The 19,592-nt window shown below is 37.0% G+C and overlaps 1 protein-coding gene across 2 annotated transcripts in view; it reads right to left on the minus strand.

Moving 5' to 3' along the window:
- Positions 1-16,981, minus strand: part of NCAM2 (neural cell adhesion molecule 2) — a 269,560-nt gene extending 252,579 nt beyond the window's left edge. Inside the window, exon 1 of one of the 2 annotated variants that reach the window (XM_043993010.1) lies at positions 16,591-16,981. In XM_043993010.1, coding sequence (XP_043848945.1) covers positions 16,591-16,645 — 55 coding nt within the window. In that variant the 5' untranslated portion in view covers positions 16,646-16,981. The remainder of the gene's footprint in view (positions 1-16,590) is intronic. The other variant, XM_043993011.1, reaches the window with a different exon arrangement.
- Positions 16,982-19,592: the final 2,611 nt, after the last annotated feature.

Below are 19,592 nucleotides of genomic sequence, written 5' to 3' on the forward strand. Positions count from 1 at the left end.
CTATATGCTCTGAAATTGGGAAATAGGACCTTCCATTATACATGTCTGGAAACCTCCACACAGACTGGAACTCAGTACAGCATTTAGACCTGCTCTAAAGACTAGGCCTTCATCCAGTGTACAAGGTTCAATCATCAAAAACAGAAAGCAAAAACAAAACAGAAGAAACAAAATTATCAGAACCCATTACGGACAATTACATGCTAGAAAAAACAAAAGGGTTGGTTGGTTGGTTGTTTTCTAAAAGATTTAAGTCTTCCTATTTCTCCCAGATTAGAAATGCAAAGACTATTCACAAGCCCAGCCCCACTACTGATCAGCCCAGGAGCTGTTAACCTGCTCTATTTCCAAGCTGGGTTGCTGCAACCCTCCTTGCAAACTGGTGGCGTCTAGTTCCTGAAGGCTTACTATATTACTGTTGAACTTAGTGTGGACACCTCAGGATTAGCTCAGTGCAACTCAGAACTTCCCAACTCAAGCAATCTACCAATATCAGCCTCCCAGTAAAAGAGATCAAAGACTATGCCCAACTGAGATTTTAAAAAATAGAATATTACTAATAAAATATACAATATCCAAATTAATGGAATATGAAGAAGAGACCTTAAACAACATGATCATTTATGTAGCTTAAAAAAAAGGCATTTTTATAGTGAAAAAATGTTTTTAAAACTATGCCCAAAGGGCTATAAAACTATGCATACCCTTTGATCCAGCAAAACCACTGCTAGGTTTATAGCCCAAAGACATTGCAAAAAAGAGAAAAAGACCTATTCGTACAAAAATATTTATAGCAGCTCTTTTTGTGGTGGCTAAGAATTGGAAATCAAAGGAATGCCCATCTACTGGAGAACAGTTAAATATGCTGTGGTCCATGATTGTAATGGAATATTATTGTGCTGTAAGAAATGACAAGCAGGTCAATTTCAGAAAGGCATGGAAAGGACTTATATGAACTGGTGGATAATGAAGTGCACAGAACCAGGAGAGCATTGTGTACAGTGACAGCAATATTCTTTGATGAAGAACAGTGAATGACTTAACTATTATTCTCAGCAATACAATGATGCAAGACAATCCCAAAGGGCTAATGATGAAGCATACTATTCACCTCCAAAGAAGGAATCGATATTGATTGAACACAAACTGAAGCATACTGTTTTTCACTTTCTTTCATTTTTTTCTTTTATTCAAGTTTTCTTATACAAAATGACTAATATGGTAATATTTACATAACTGCACATGTATAACCTAGAACTGATGGCTTACTGCCTCAGGGAGAAGGAGAGAGAATTTGTAACTCAAAAACTTTTTTTTGGAGGGGCAATGAGGGTTTAGTGACTTGCCCAGAGTCACACAGCTAGTAAGTGTCAAGTGTCTGAGGCCAAACTTGAATTCAGGTCCTCCTGAATCCAGGGCCAGTTCTTTATCCACTGCACCACCTAGCTGCCCCCTCAAAACTTTAAATAAAAATGTTTATATAATTTTTTAAAAATAAAGCTTAAAATGTTTTAAAAAGAAAAAAGGGAAAAGACAAATTCTAAACAACATTTAACATTAAGAACATAGTGTCTTGGGGCGGCTAGGTGGATAAAGCACCGGTCCTGGATTCAGGAGTACCTGAGTTCAAATCTGACCTCAGACACTTAACACTTACTAGCTGTGTGACCCTGGGCAAGTCACTTAACCCCAATTGCCTCACTAAAAAAAAAAAAAAAAAGAACATAGTGTCTTGGCCATGCAAATTATTCTCAAGAAGTAGGAAAGAAAAAAAAATCTCCAAATTCCTTTTATGAGACATGGATAGTGTTAATACCTATACCAAAAAATGATAAAGCAAAAGAAGAAAATTATAGATCAATATCATTAATGAATTTCGATACAAAATTTTAAAATAAAACTCTAGAAAAGATTATAACAAAATGTATGTAAAATATGTTTATTATGATCAAATTTAATGTATACCAAGGATATAAGGATGGTCCAAAATTAGGAAAACAATTCTTATGATTAACCATTAAAAACAAAAACAGCCAATGATTCTACTTGGCAGATGAAACTGACTGAAAACTGACTGACCCGGATCTGGTTTTGGTTCCCAGGCCAATTAATTGCCCAGGGCTGACCAGACTTTGCCACTCTGATTATTGTGTAAATCACACCAAACTCTCCCCTCCAGAGATTCCCAAGCTTTCTTCATGGACTTTAACTTGTTACTGACATGGAATTTGGAACATATTGCGGAATTAAGGGACTATTAAAGTTTAACCGGCCCACTAGATATCAGGACAGATATACCTAAGAATTAGGGAGAGATTGAATTCTACAGCCAAAAAGTCAGTTGGACGTGGCTACTGCTTGAGCTAGTAGGAGACAGAGATAACTCCAGAGGTTGGGACCATCATTCCAAATCTAAAATCCCCCTAACTCTCAGGAATCTTTCCCCACCCCACCGCAGGAATATGACAAGCATCCAAGCTTTCTCCACCCAATCCCCAAAAGAACTTTCCATTTTCAGATGGTCACCCCATCCATCCTCTATAAAAGCTTTGGCCTCCCTTCTGTTGGGGAGGAGAGTTTCTAAGCCATTTCCTTCCCTTGGGGCAAGTCTCTGACTTCCCTCTTAGTCACTTTTTTTTGGGGGGTAAGGCAATTGGGGTTAAGTGACTTGCCCAGGGTCACACAGCTAGTAAGTGTTAAGTGTCTGAGGCCGGATTTGAACTCAGGTACTCCTGACTCCAGGGCCAGTGCTCTATCCACTGCGACACCTAGCTGCCCCAACCATTTGATTCTAATTGGACTTTGTGAGAGAGTGTAATTCTTTAAAGAGGAATACCTAAGGACTCCCACCTATTTCCCCTGTGACATATTTCTGGTGCCCAATTTTTCAGGATGCACCCTGAAGGGGAATCCTTCAGGACACTCCCTCTCTGCCCCATGGGCATAAAGCTGTTTAAACCTTTACCCATATATTGTCCTGTCCAAGGAGATACTGAATCTGATGTTCCCAACTTGGTTTGGACCTTAGGCCAAGCTTTTCCTGAGGAGAGGGAGACACTGCCGCCTGTCAGTAAAAAAGCTGACCCCACCTTACTCCTCCTCTGCAAGTGGGGCCAGGGATAAAGTCAGGTGGTGAGAGAGAATCAATGAAAAGGAGTTCTTACCTCAGGGTGCTGTGTCAAAATTTGTCATAGGGGAAACGGGTGATGAAGGTCTTTAGGTATTCCTTTTTAAAGAATTACACTCTTACACAAAGTACAATTAGAATAAAATGGTCTTTTATTTGGGCGCTAGAGAGAGAGAGACTGAGAGGGAAGTCAGAGACTTGCCCCAAGGGAAGGAAATGGCTTAGAAACCTTCTCCTCCCCAACAGAAGGGAGGCCAAAGCTTTTATAGAGTATGGATGGGGTGACCCCCTGAAAATGGAAAGTTCCTTTTGGGAATGGGGTGGAGAAAGCTTGGATGTTTGTCGTATTCCTGAGGTGGGGTGGGGAAAGATTCCTGAGAGTCAGGGGGATTTTAGATTTGGAATGATGGTCTCAACCTCTGGAGTTAACTCTGTCTCCTACTAGCTCAGGCAGTAGCCACGCCCAACTGACTTTACTACTATGGAATTCAATCTCTCCCTACTTCGTTGGTGTGTCTGTCCTGATATCTAGTGGGCCAGTGTAAACTTTAATAGTCCTTTAATTCCTCGATATGTCTCAAGCCCCAAGTCATTATAAAAAAAGAACGCATCTGGCGAAACTATGAGACACTGAACTCCACCCACCCCCCAGGCAGTCTCATTACTCTCGTTTTAGTACCCTAGGTAAACCCTATTCCCAGGCCCTGTCTTTAGTACTACAGCTCTTGCAAGAGCTGCAACTCCTCTGTCCCATTAAAAACTGCAATTTTGTTGTATTGACTGTTTTCATTAAAATTTCAGGTTGACATACCAATACACACAGGGGGGAGAAATGCTTTTGACAAAAGACAATAATAACAAAACATTTTACTTATCTTACTTGATCATCCTCATAACTCTGTGAGGTAGGCACTATCATTAGCCTTCTTTTACAGATTAAAAAAAACTGAGGTATAGCAAGGTTAACTAACACCTAGTAAGTTTCAGAGACAGGATTCAAATTTAGGTCTTTCTGCCTCTACTTCTGGCACTCCAACCACCATGCCACCTAACTGCCACAGTATGGCACTCATTTATGCTGAAAAAGGGGGGGACCCCTATGAAACAAGTAGTAGATCATTTTTAAAACGATAAAAAACATTACATCTAAATCTAAGAGCTACCACTTTTGCTGGGAAGGTTTATATAGGCTGCTGGGGCTTTTCCCATGAGATGTTAAAAATTAGCTGAAGACTCATGCATTTTTTTTTTAATGTAAGATGAGGAATCAGACCAAGTAAAAAGGAATTTATAACACCTGCCCCTCATGGTCTAGACTTCCAGACCATTCCTCTCTCTTTGTTTATTGATGCCTCCACAACCGGGCTTTGGCTGTGCAGTCATCTTTTGGCATGTAAATCTCCCCTCTCAATTGGTCCATTGTAAACTCTCCAAATGTCGCCTTAAAGTGACTCTCACAAGCCTAGCTTTGAAATGTAATTCTCTTTAGTTTATCTCTATATGCCAAAATGTTTCTCCAGTGTCTATCAGGTGCTTGAGTTTTGAGTGAGAATCTGCCTACTCTTTGTCAAGAAGATAAGATCAAAAAAGTATTTGTATCTGATGTAACTGAAAACCATATAAGCTTTGTGAACATTCTAATCAGGGTTTAGAATTTTGTTCTGTTTTTGTTTTAAATTCTGGCCTTGTGCTTTAAAGCCGAGGTTTTGCCTCTTGAGCTTTGGGTGTTCGTAGTGACAAACCTATCAATGACTGCATAGCTATTTTTCTCACAACACAGGAATGAAACAAGAACTCCTCTGTCCACACTGTTATTTGACATAGTGTTAAAAATGTACCAGGAGCAATAAGAAAACAATCTAATAAAATTTTTTATATTTGCTGATGTCAAGAAGTTCAATATATTATTTTCTCTCTCAACTTTTAAGGAAAATCTGTTCAGCTTAGTTTTACTTTGAAAACTTAAAAAAAACCAATAGTCCGGTAAAGAAGTAGAGTTCAAAATAAAGCCAGGAAAAAAACCAACAGTATTTACATAGAGCAATAACAAATTTCAGAAGAAAAGTATAAAAAAGGAAATCCTGTTCAAAGTACCTACAAAATACATAAAATACTGGGAACCAGTCTACCAACATACACACTCAAGAATTATATGAATTTTATTATAAACTCTTTAAAGAAATAATGAATGGATGTTTGAATGAATGAAAAAGAACATAGAAAGCACCTACTAAATGCAGAGCACATACCGAAACAAAAGTGAAAAAATCCCAGCTGTAAAGGAGTTTATACTCTAATTAGGTGATTCAATACATGTAGGGGGAAGAGAGTTTTGATATGGGGAGTTTCAGAGATTGTGAAAGGAATCATAGAGCAGCCAAAAGTTACATAGAGTAGCAAAAGTTACATTAACTTGGTTACTGTTCCAAGAGCAAGATGGTGAAAGCAGAGCAAAGGAGAAGATGCCCAAGTTGAGTAAGCACCAGCTTCCCTGGGAGAGCTGCATGGAAAGTGATGCATGATCTAAGGTGAGCAATCAGAACAGTCCAGCCAAAGCTGAATGAGTTCCCCCTGGGATGGGGGCAAGTTTGGGTCTGGTTGACCTCTGTTTTTGAAAAGGAGAATAGGGAAAGCAGCAGGACCAGACCCTAATTTCCCCTATGGATGACTTAATGGGTTAATTTAAATAAGTGGTAGATTTTCATTGCTCATTGGTGAGCCACATCAATATAATAACAATTACCCTATTGCTAAAATTAATTTGCAAATTCAGTAATGTACTAATGAAACTTCTAATAGAATACTTTTCAAATCTAGAAAAAAATTATAATACAATTCATTAGAAGCAACAAAAATCTTGTGATCTTAAAAAACAAAACAAAACCCAAGTAGGAATGAAGGGAGAATAAGACTTTATATCTCATTTCAAATTATATTTTAAAGCAATAATCCACTATTTTATAGTGGTTAAAATATAAAAGTAGAACAAAATAAAGGTAGAATAATAAAAATACATTCAATAACCTAGTAATTGAGAAATTTAAAAAATTAAATTACTTCAGGAAGAATTTCCTATTTGACAAGAATTACTGAGAAAGATGAAAAGTATTTTGGCAGAAATTAGGGTTGGATCAACATTTTATACCGTATAAAATAATAAACTCATAATAGGCAATCTGGATAAAAAAGGTACTACCACCCACTTCCCATATTAGAAGGGAAGATTAGGTATCTTTTATAGATACAGCTAAAGGATGATTTCTCAACTAAAAAAAAGATCAGAACAAAGATCATTTTAATTACATTAAAGTAAAAAACTTTTGCATAAAAACAAATCAGTGCATCTAGGATAAGAAGGGAAGCTGATGATTAGCAATAAAAACATCTGTAACAGATATTTCCCAAAAAAGGTTATAGTATCCAAGACATATAAGGAGTTAATGCAAATGTATAATCTGAAGAGCCTCATGAATAAATGGTCAAATAGACAAAGTTTTCAAAAGGAGAAGTGCAAACTATTAATAATTTGAAAACATGCTCAAAATCACTAATAATAAAAGAACTGTAAATCAAAACAGCTTTTGGGGTTTTACTTTATACCCAGAAAAATGGCAAACATAACAGAAGATGGAAATAGTTGGTGTTGAAGGATTATGGGAAATCAGACATTAGTATATTGATGATGGCGCTGTGGAATGATCAGACCTTTCTAGGAGAGCAATTTGAAATTATGTAAAACAAATATGAATAAAACAGTCCTATCCTTTTACCTGGAGATTACACTACTTGGTAAGACACCTCCCACCCCAAAGAAGGTTCTTTCTCTCCCATAATATGATGTTGCCATAAAGAACTTTTATTAATATATATTCACATGTATTATATATAAGGCTATATAGTACATAGTATACATATTATATATTTTATAAGCTTTATGTTATACTATAATGTATATATCACACAGCAACACATGTATTGTATCTTATGTAGTATATGACATAGTATATCTATATATTAAAGATAGAATAAAAATAATCAAAGCTAACATTCAGTAGTATATATTATGTAGTGTATAGTAATGTTTTATATATAATACATCCTTATGTACTATGTAAAATACTACATATCATATAGTATTAATAACAGTATTATATGATATATATTACACTAGACACATAATATACCCTACTATACATGCCATATAGTATATAAACAATAAATTATACAGAATATATGCATATATATTCACAGCATCATTTTACTGGTACATGTGTGTGTTCATTACAGCACTTTTATGGTAGCAACAAATTAAAAACAAAGTAGGTGCCCACTGATTTGACAATGGCTAAAAACTGGCACATGTGTAATGGATTTTTTTGTACAATAAGAAATTATGAACAATATAGAGAAATTAAGAAAGGCTTATATTATAGAAAGTGAGATAAGCAGAATCAGGAAAAGAATATATACTATGATTGCAATAGCATAAAATGAAAAAAAGTGGAAAAAAAGAACTCCATAATTATGCACCACTCTCCCTTCTTTGCAGTTTGTGGATTATGGGTTTGGCATATATGTTATAGTTTACAAGTTGGTTGTTTTTCTGAACTGCTTTCTTTCTCCCTCTTAAAAATTTAAACACAAACTATGTGCCAGGCACTCTGCTAAACAATGGGGGAAAACTAACAGGGGAAGGCAGACACAAAAGGCTGCTGAAAACAGAGGAGGCTGGAAAGGGAAGGTAACAGGCATGAAGGCATGATGAAGGAATCCAAAGAAGTTTAAAAGCAGTGTAGCTGCTGGGAAATGAGGGAGAAAACTGTGCTGAGTCCCTTCCTTAAATAGAGGCCCTGGGGCCCATGATTCTGTCCTCTAATCAGAGGATCCAATCAGAGGGTCAGAGAGTACTGATGAGATGTGAGTACCAAGGCAGATTAAATCTTACAGGAAGTTTGTTATGAGGGATGAAGGGGTCTTTGTGTATGGGACACTAGAGGGATTATATTCAGAAATACAGGTGATTTAAATATACATATATCATAAAGAACTCAAAAAATATATCACATATATTAATGATTTTGTTATTTCTATAGGAGGCAATAGGAGAAAACCTTCCATTAAAATTTTACTCTGATGCCTAATTATATACAAAGGTGAGCTTGGCCTCTCAAAACTGCAAACAGATAAAAAGTTATATCAAGCAAGATCAGTCAAGCTGGGAAAGTTTTGATTATCAACCCAGAGAGGTTGTGTAAATTTGTCATTTGAGAATCCACTTCACTAAATCTGGAGAGGATGATCACCTGTAATGGGAAATTCTTTCAGTCCCAGCAACTTACAGAACTCTTTAGTAAGATAGAGAAGGGTTGTGATCTTCTTTGGCAGAAAGGATTGGAGATCCCTGAAGCAGGCATAAACATTCTTGTTTAATTGAATGATTTTTTAAATCCACCTGACTCAAATGTTTATAATTCAGAATTACAAAATCACATAATCTGACTTGGAAGGAAACTCAGCAACCATCTAGCCCTACACATGCCTGAAAAAGAATCCCCTCTAAAACCTCAAATTGGCCATCCTGGTGTGTTTTTTTCCAGACACCAATTATTTTCACCAATTTTCCAATATATTTCCTGACACCTGACGTTAAATGATTTTCCTGAAACCAAGACCAAATTTGCCTCGTTGCAGTTTCCACCCATAGTACCTGACTCTGCCCTCTGGGGCAAAAAACAATGGGTCCAATTTCTTTTCTGTATTTGCCCTTCAGATATTTGAAAACAGCTATCAAGTTTCTTCCTCTCCTCTATTTTCTCTTCCCAAAGCTAAACATCTACCAGTTATTTTATTTTATTTTGCAGGGCAGGGAGGGTTAAGTAACTTGCCCAGGGTCACACAGCTAGTAAGTGTCAAGTGTCTAAGGCTGGATTTGAACTCAGGTCCTCTTGAATCCAAGGCCGGTTCTTTATCCACTGCGCCACCTAGCGGCCCCTACCAGTTCTTTTAAACGTGCTTAATGTGAAATGGCCAAAAGGTCCTTCCCTATCCTGGTTGCCTTCTTCTGGAACTTTTTATTTATTTATTTATTTATTTTAGGCAATGGGGGTTAAGTGACTTGCCCATGGTCACACAGCTAGTAAGTGTCAAGTGTCTGAGGCCGGATTTGAACTCAGGTACTCCTGAATCCAGGGCCGGTGCTTTAACCACTGCGCCATATAGCTGCCCCCCTTCTGGAACTTTTTAACTTACCAATACCTTTCTTTGGACTACGGCATCTAGAAATGGATGTAAAATAATTCTCCTGATATGTTTTGACACAGTACAGAGGGACTAATACTTCCTTATTCCTGGAAGATATGTCTTTCTTATAGCCCAAAATCACATGAGCTGTTTGTTTTCTGACTCATGTTGAAATGGTAGTCCACTAAAATCACCCAATAAGGGCTTCTTAACCTGTGGTCCATGGGCCCCTTAGGTTAACTGGATATTCAGGTTGTCTATCAACTTGGATAGGCAAAAAAGCACATCTTTATTTTTGCTGTCCTTTAACTAAAATTTAGCAATTCTTTAAATTATTTAAAAACATTATTCTAAGAAAGGGTTCATAGGCTTTATTAAATTGACTTAGCAATCCATGATGCAAAAAATGTTTAAGACTGTTTTACATCTTTTTCAAGCAATCATGTATAACCATGCCTTAGCTGTCTTGTACTTAACAATTTTTAACCCAAATATAAGATTTTACATTTATATAATTTTATTGGATTCAGTCTGTTGAGCCAGCCACCTTCCAAGATCCTTTTTGATTCATCATTCTATCATCTACAGTGTTAGGTATTCCTTCCAGCTTTCTACTACCTGCAAAGTAGATAAGCATGCCATTTATCCCATTATTTGAGTTGTTGATAAAAATGTTAAACAGCACAGGACATGCCACTTGACTTCCTGCCAAGTTGATTAATCAAATTTAATGAAGTCAACAACTACTCTTTCAGTTCAGTCATTCAACTAGTTCCAAATTTAACTAATTTTATTATAATCTAGTCCATATTCCTTTATCCTATCCAAAAGAACGGCACAGGATGATTTATTAAACACCTTGTTAAAATTAAAGGTGAATTATATCTACGTAATTTCTTTCTCTTATTTACCTTTTCTAAATAATCTTATCAAAAAAGGAAACAAGGCTACCTGGTTTTTTGTTGTTGTTGCTTTGTTTTGTTTTTTTTTTTGGTGAGGCAATTGGGGTTAAGTGACTTGCCCAAGGTCACACAGCTAGTGTCAAGTGTCTGAGGCTGGATTTGAACTCAGGTCCTCCTGACTCCAGGGCCAGTGCTCTATCCACTGCACCACCTAGCTGCCCGAAGGCTACCTGTTTTTGATGAATCAATGCTGACTCTTTGCAATCATCACTCCATTCCTATATGTTTATTAACTCTCTTTAACGTTCCATATAAGAATTTTCCCAGCAATTAAAATTAAGTTCACTGCCCTAGAGTTCACAAACTCTATTCCTTTTTAGAAAATTCTTAATTCTTTGACACTTCTCCCATTATCTGTGATCTTTTCAAATATTATGGACAGTGGCTCAGCAATCATAGCTTCCAGTTCTTTCAGTACAGAAGAATGTAAATCTGGGCCAGGTGACTTTAATTCATAAAAGGAAAGAAGGTACTTCCACCCCCCACTATAACCTTACTTATTTTGAGTATCAGCACCCTGTTAAATATTTTTGCTCTCTCATTTCTACTTATCAGAGAAAACAAAAGTCAAAGATTTTATTAAAGAGATAGTTGGTGAACGTTTAGAAGGGAAGCAGTAATTATGATGAACTATAATCACTTGATCAAGAAGAAGTCATGATAGAGTGTGTTTCCTTTGATGACAGGGTTACTAAACTGGTAACTGAGGAGAACACTATCAATATATTTAACCTAAACTTCAGAAAAGTTCTTTTATAAAAAAATTTTATTTGGGGGGACAATGGGGGTTAAGTGACTTGCCCAGGGTCACACAGCTAATAAGTGTCAAGTGTCTGAGGCCAGATTTGAACTCAGGTCCTACTGCATCTAAGGCCTGTGCTTTATCCACTGTGCTACCGAGCTACCCCAGAAAAGTTCTTGATAAAGTATACATTACTTACAAAAAAGATGGAGAGATGTGGGCTAGATGATAATACAATTAGATGATAAAGCAATTAGATGGATTCAGCCCTGATTGGATTTCTGAACTTAAAAGTTGTTAATGGTTCATTGTGAAAGGGGCTCAAAGTCTTTAGTGGTATCCATGGTATCTATGCTTGGTCTTTATCAGACTTGGATAAAGGCATAGATGGCATTCTCATTAGATTTATAGGTTATGAAGAACTGGCTAACAGTCAGGATCCAAAATACTCTTCAGAGCATTGGGTTAAATCTAAGAATAATAAACTTAATAGGGATAAATGTCAAGCCTTACATTTGGATACAAAAGAAATCAGCTTTGTGTAGAAGATGGGAAGCATGGTTAGACAGTTCGTCTGAAAAAGTTGTAATAGATTACAAGCTCATATTAAAAGTGATATGAGGGGCAGCTAGGTGGTACAGTAGATAGAGTACAGGCCCTGTATTCAGGAGAACCTGAGTTCAAATCTGGCCTCAGACACTTAACACTTACTAACTGTGTGACCCTGGGCAAGTCACTTAACCCCAACTGCCTCACAAAAAAAGTGATATGAGCAAAACAAATAATCTTGGGCTGTAGTCATAGCTTCCAGGAACAAAAAAAAGTGACTGACCTTTCCTTTTATGCTCTTATCATTCCACAGCTATAATGCTGTGTTCATTTTGGGGCATGACAGTTTAAAAAGGAAATGGAAAAGCTAAAGAGCATCCAGAGAAGGGTAATCAAGACAATGAAGAGTCTTGAGTCCATGTGAGTTAATCAGAGGCAGCTGGTTGTGCAATTGATCTTGTGGGGAGCCTAGAGCTAGGATACCCAAGTTCAAACCCACCCTCAGACACTCATTAGCTGTGTGACCCAGGGTAAGTTATTTAACCTTTATGGAAATAGGTTTGTTTAAATTTCTTCTCCTTGACTCTAGGAGGCAAAAACCAGAAGCAATAGTTGAAAGTTGCAAAGAAGAAAATTTAGGTTTGATTTCAAGGAAAAACTTCCTAACCATTAGGGGCAAACCAAAAGTAGAATGGGTTTCCTTGAGAGACGGTGGGTTCCCTCTTCCTTGAGGTCTCTAAGTAAAGATTAATGACTATTTTTCACTTATATAAAAGTGGGGATCCTTTCAGCCAGAAACTGAACTAGCTGTTCACTAAAAGTGCCTTCCAATTTGTAGATTTTTGTCATTCTGAATTGAAGCAATATGACTACTTTCTGTTGTCAATTAGTATCATGCCATCCACCCCAAGCAGCAATTCTCAATTGATCTTCCTCTTTTCCTCAACATAGCTCTCTGAGTCTTGTTATGTGATATATGTTACATGATATGGTGAATTACATTCTGTTAGATTAAGTTCAAAACCCCAACGTTTTGTCAATTTTAAGCTTTAATAGCTCAAAACACTAAGTCTGCACTAAGACTTCTGGGACATGCTGTATATGTTGTGACCTGCAACAACTTTAACAACACTATAGAATAAAAGAGAAACAGCTTTTATCTTAGTCTAATGCACATTCTCTCCCTAATCTTTAGAGATTGCTTCCTTCTTTCCATTTGTATGCCCACCATCTAACACAATCCCTAGAGCACAGTGATTACTTAATTTTTTTTGTTTATTTATAACAGGAATAGGGAATTTCTTTTAAAAAATTACCTATATCAAGTAGACATTTCCTATTCTCAACTGTAAATATGTAATAAAAAGGAAAAAGTTGATGAAAAATCAAGGAAACTTTGGGAGTATGTACCTTCCAAGGTAAAGGAAACCTGCTATGAATCAGTCTCAAGGTATTGCTATGTGTTTTGTAGTTCTGTCTCAGAGTTTAAATACATGGAAAAACAATAATCAAAATGTTACAGAATCTCTTCTTCTAGTTAAATCCAGGTCTTGCTAGCTTCCATTAATCCTACAGAGTTGAAAGAAGTTGTGTGTTTGTCTGATACTATTTAGGCAAAATCTCCACTGAAAAAGAACACATACTGTTATTTTAAAAGTTAGGTCTTATTAGCTAATTATGATACTGTCCTGCTTTTAAGTCAAAGGTAAAAAACAAAAGATTTTTACTTCTTTTATATTCTCCTATTCAGTCACTGTAGTTCTAAAACTTTCCTTTCTCCTAGTTTAACTGTTCCCCACTTTCCAAAGCAATAGTTTCATAATATCAAGTGCAAGCATATTGTTGAAAACATAAATTTTAAAAGCTGAGCTTTTAAGTATTAAGTGTCAAGGATTTGGTACTCCATCCTTCCCTCCTTTCTCCCCCTTCAGTCAAGTAGCCACAGGATTTAAACACAAATGATCAGGTATTAACACCCCTTATCCTTTTGTCAAGTGTGAATCTCAATTTCTCAATCTCTCTCTCTCTCTCTCTCTTCCTCCCCTTTTCTTTTCCCTTCTCTTGTCTTTCTTATTAAGTCAAAGGGGGCAGCAGTCATAGACAGTCTGGAAAACGGATACACCTTTGGAGGTTTTAAATAGCTAAGGTAGAGTTAAGCAGTTATGGAGCTTATCAATTTATATCGGTCCAAGCTGCAACCAGACTGGAGCTACTTGGCCAGTAGGAGACACTCCATTAACCAGCAAGAGATTCAGTTCAAGACAATTCAAAGCACAACTGAGGGACGCATACTCTCCAGACAAACACAGATAGGAATGACAAGTCGATGGAGGCCAAAAGCAGCTTCAAGGAACATGATCCCTGGAAGGAAAGAAGACAACTAGCCCTGGAAAACTGAGATATGCTGCATGAAGAAAAAATATCAAGGCCCAATAGTACCACAGAAGTGAGTAGCTTTGACTATGTTTCCTATATTTGTACCTCACTACCAGTATATTCTAAGTTTGTAAAGCTCACTGTTATTGTTGATAGTGTGAATTTATTTGAGAGAGAGTATGCTGCAGGCTTCTAAAAATGTTTTGTAGCTACTGTTCTAAGTAAGCCATCTTAGTAAATGCATTTGATATGAATTCATTGTGTCTCCTATCAGACTGTAATGGGGAGACACATTGGCGGGGCTGTAGCATTCAGAGTGCATACTCACAGGGTTCCTTTATAACCTGAGAGCAGCAGTTGTCCTCTGAGGAACCAACCCATGAGGGTAAGTGCAAGTTGAGGAAGTAGCCTAAAGGGGATGCTAGAGACAAACCCAAGGCTCACTGACTGACAGCTTTTCCTTGCCCCTATTTACAAAGAATAAATAAAATTATGGGTTATACCAGACACTTGCCAACATATCCTCAATTAGAGAATAAAACACAAGCATGTAAGATTAGGTCATTCTCCATTACAGAGAATTAGGAATCCTTCAATTAAGATAAGATTCAGCCCCACATCTTTTCCGTAATTATCTGGTGCTTTAACTTATAATGGGCTCCTGTTAAGTTAGTTTAACCAAAAGCTTATATCTATATGTGCACATCCAAGCTCACAGATACAAATAATAGTTCTATGTATATACCTGTATATTTGCAGAAATATATAGATATAGCATATATATGGTTATTAACAGTAATTTAACATACATGTTTAAAAATTGTAAGCTTCCTCTTGCATTTCCAAATTTCAGCTGCTTGATATCTGCAGTGTTGGATTCCCAAATGTGCCAATTGATTTGAATCAGCCACAAGTATAATCGAGTCTAATAAATTTGCTTCCTATAATGCCGCCTTTTGTTATTTACTTGCAAATAAATACATTTTCTCAATGACTTTCTTATATTCAGAAAATTTATCCAAATCACAAATTAATATCTGAATACAATAAGCAGCTCTCCAATGCTGCAGCTTTTCTGCAGAACATAACAACATCTACTACTGCACCTTCACTACCATAGCAATGATTGTCATACAACAGCCTTGAATGCACTTATTTGTAATAATCTCAATATTAGGAAATTACGGGTTCTATGTTATTAATGAAAAAATATAAGCAACTCAGACACTTGGTAAACACCACCAACAATCTCAGCTTTCCCTAGCTTGGCTCTGGTTTATCTAATCTCTATCCAATTGCATTATCTCATCTCCTAATTCTAAAAATCTGGGGAAGAAAAAGGTATGAAAACCAAAGCTTCACATCAAAAATGTCAAGCTAGATTACATAAAAGATCAAAATTTGTGAGTATGTATGAGACAGAAATAATTTTTCCTTAACAAACCTGGAACAAACAAATCAACCCCTCAGAAAGGTATTCTACCACCCCCTGTTGAAAGAAATGAACAGTGCATGAACGGGTAAGGTGAAAAAGATAGCTTGGAATCCAGTATATTAAGATGTTCTAAATCATTTTAAAATTTGATTTTTTTTCTTCTGAAAGACATTTTTATACCACATTAAAAGTATACCACAATTCCCAATTTATAAATTATTTAAATGAACGTAACCTTCTAAAGAAACATGCTTTAGGCTCCTATGTCCTAAATTAAATGCCCAAACTTGTTTGGACAATTGAGATCACTGCTATTCATTTTTGATAAAAGGTCACCATGAACATAGTTCTATCTCAAAAGACAAATAAAATCATATTTAGTCTTTATGTAGGATATATGTAGCTGTCACAAAAATCTCTCAAAGGCCAACTGTTCTGCTGTTGACTATTTTTAAAAATAGAAATAAAAGCAAAAACAAACAAAAACTAACCATAATTTATTTTATAAGACATTTTTCTAGGTGCTTTGCATGTTAACATTTTTTAAAAATCGAAAATGTATGTCTGCAATGCATCCCTAGTTTTACCCCTTTGCTTTTCTTTACATAGCATCCACGACCCTTCTTTTAGTTTCGAACAGAAATAAACTATCCTTATTCACTTTTTATTCAGAAAATGAGATCTTGAAAAAGAATCTTGAACTATTTCTTCTTACACAATAGGGAGATTTCCTCCCCAAAAGCAAGTTTAATGATTATAATATCTGTGACTTCAAAAAAAACCCACCGTAACACCTCCTCCTTTCTGCGGAATATTTTAAAACATTTAACATTAATACACATGTAAATAATAACCACATTTTGGACAACTCGGAAAAAGAGATTTCTTTAAAGAGGCAGTTTGTCACATCTTCCTGCTATTTCATCTTTCTCCAGTTCGGTCATTTTCCTTCTTTTATCTATACGATTTAGGAGGGGACCCTAATTTTCAGTGTAAACAAAAAGGGGGGAAGGTACTGCTTTAGCTCTCATTTAATTTCTTCTGTCCTTCCGTTATCTCTCTTTCTGCTTTGTTGCTTCCTTGGTTTGAAGGGAGAAGGGGCAGGTAAATGAAAAAATACGACAGAACAACAGCCCTGCACACACAACGCGGTTCCTACCTTGCCCGTTACTGACAAACAATCCCAGCAAGTAGAAAGCAAAGAAAAGGTTCATCTTCTGGAGATGACACTGGTAGGTAGTTCCAAAAACGACTGAGTCCAACAGGAAAAAAAAAAAAACCCGAAAAAAAAAAACACCCTCTGCTGCTGCTGTTGCTGCTGTTGCTGCTGCCGCTGCTGCTGGTGGTGCTGCCGCCGCCGCTGCAGCTCGTGCAGAAGCGGCTGCCCACGATCCTAGCAAAGGGATTGCAAGCTCCTCTTCTTGCCGCACTGAAGCCAAGCAGGAGCTGAACTGGATAAGGAGGGAAGGGAAGGAGGAGAAGGTGGAGAGAGGAAAAGAGAACTTGTTTTGCGGCTTGTACGAAGTATCCCTCCGCACTCAACATGATCAGGTGCACAGTGCCTAAAGAGGATTCGTCCGCGCCAGAATTCAGCCCAGTCGCGCTGCCCCTTCCCCCACAGGAGTAACCCAGAGACAGGACATTCTGCACCCGTGCGCAAGGGCACGACACTCACCCGTGAGCGTGCCAGCCTGGGCTTTTGGGAGGGCTATCCTTACATTCAGGGCAAGGCACTAGTGATCTCAACTAACTGATGTCTGTGCAAGAAGCTTCTGTAGCGTGGACAATGGCTGAACAGGGTTTGTAGCTGTGCACTGTGTTTAGTAAGCCTATATTTTACTACCTTTTCTAATTTCATTGCAACTTCTCCCCACTCTTAATTCCCCAAATCTCTGCCTGAGATGGAAAATTCAGGTTTTGTCTCTTGTAAAGCTTCCATCCCGGGAGAGCAGAAAGGAAGACAATTCTCCATTTCCATTTACTGTGGTGGTGTCTGGGGTTTAGGATTATTCTGGGCGTTGAGAATGACTATTACCAATATTTATTTTCCATCACTCTCTACCGTTGAGGTACTCAAGGATGAAAAGCACTTGTGGATGCTTGGTGATAAAGGATAAGCCTGGAGAAACTCAAAGAGAAGCTACCTGACAAGATCTAAATCCCTTGCTCCAGATTCCACCATTGGCCCCCAAATTCCACTAACACCTTACTAGATTTCTATCACAAAACCAGATTTCCCCACTGTGTAAGTATTTATTGGAAAATGTACACGGGTTGATGGTGGACTCCTGCTTACATTTCTACCACAAAGAGGAAGTAAAGATTTTTTGTTTTAATTTAAAGGAATGTGTAGTATCCCCCAGAAATAACACTCCTTAAGGTTAGGACATATGAATATTCCTACTGAAAAGGAAATAAAACGCTTATAAAGTTAAGATGTCAAACTTGGCAGCAAGAATAGGCACAAGGCAGAATCGTTGGAACCATATCCACTACTTGTGTCCTACTCAGAGTTACTGTGTTTGAAGGAGAAAACTGACTTGTTTATTTACTCCTGTTTTAACAGCACAAATCTGTTCAAGCTAATGAGCAGATATCCACTCTGACAAAATCAAATCACCAGTACTAGCCATCACCGTCATAGACAACTGATTCCAAATTTCTGATTAAAGGGCAAAGGGAATATGGATAGGATGGCATGGCCATACTTCATGGGGCATGGAATTTAGCATTCCAAATAGGATTTGATTTGAAGTGTAAGGATGGAATTGAAACCCCTTCATTTGGTATTCATGCCTTGAGTAGGTAGGTATATATGTTCTGTGGTTGAATTGAACAATGAAATGAACAATGAATTGAACAATGAGTATGAACAGGACCTGGACACCCTGAATCAGTCATGTTTGTGAAAGACTGGGACCTTCCAGAGAGCCAGCTAGATAGTACAGTAGATAGAGAGTACTGAGCCTGCAATCAAACGGACTTATCTTCCGGAGTTCAAATCACATCTCAGATGCCTACCAGCTGTGTGACCCTGGGCAAGTCACTTAACCCTGTTTACCTCAATTTACTCATCTATAAAATGAACTGGAGAAGGAAATGGCAAAGTACCCCAGTATCTTTGCAAGGAAACCCCAATTGGGGTCACAAAGTATTAGACACAACTGAAATGACTTAACAGCTGGTTCTACCATAAGTAATTTGTTTAAGACAGAGAAATTATCTCAGAATGCAGGACTTGGGTATGGGACAAATTCTGAACATATAGATAGCAGGGGTTGGGGCAGAGGGAAGAACTGTAGAAAAGATGGAAGACATTAAGGTGAGTCTTGAAGTTAGCAGGACCTGAATTCAAATCTCACTCAGACACTATCTTTATGACCCTGGGCAAGTCAATTAACCAAATGCCTTTAAAAAACCAACCCACACATATCCAGTGACATCTCCAGTTGAGCTGATAGATATCTTGACACTGGATTCAGATGGCTATGGAGAAGAGAGTGAGGTTAGTGACCTTGCACAGCCCTCCCTCACTTAAATCCAGCTCACTGTCTGAGTATTAGGAATTTCTTCTACTAGAAACTTAGAGTAATTGTGGCAGAACAAAGAACTCAAACTTTTTTTTTAAGTTTTTATTAATATTTTCTGTTTTTACATTATTACAGTTTTCCCCCGTATCTCTAATTCTTCTCTTCCCGGAGAGCTATCCCATAAAACAAATAATAATTTTTTAAAGATAAAAAAGGAAAGAAGAAAAAAAATCTGCATAAACCATAAATTGAAAAAGTTGGGAACTATGATGTACAATACCTGTCAACCTTTCACCTTCACAAAAGGGCAGGTTAGGAAAATCTTCTCTTTATTTGAGATATGCTTGATCTTTACAATTTTCTAAATTAAATGATTAATTTTAATTTTATTTTTCACAATTACATGTAAAAGTAATTTTAACATTCATTTAAAAATATCTTAGTTCCAAATTCACTCTTTCCTTCATACTGCTATCCCTTCTTCAGAGAGCAAGCAATTTCATATAGGTTATATAAAGGCAATTATGCAAAACATTTCCATATTAGCCATGTTGCAAAAGGAAACAAAGTAAAAAAGAAAAAGTTTAAAAAGTTTAAAAGTATGCTTTGATCTGTATTCAGACTCCATCAA

Source organism: Dromiciops gliroides, chromosome 3, assembly GCF_019393635.1.
Source record: "Dromiciops gliroides isolate mDroGli1 chromosome 3, mDroGli1.pri, whole genome shotgun sequence".
Taxonomy (NCBI): Eukaryota; Metazoa; Chordata; class Mammalia; order Microbiotheria; family Microbiotheriidae; genus Dromiciops; species Dromiciops gliroides.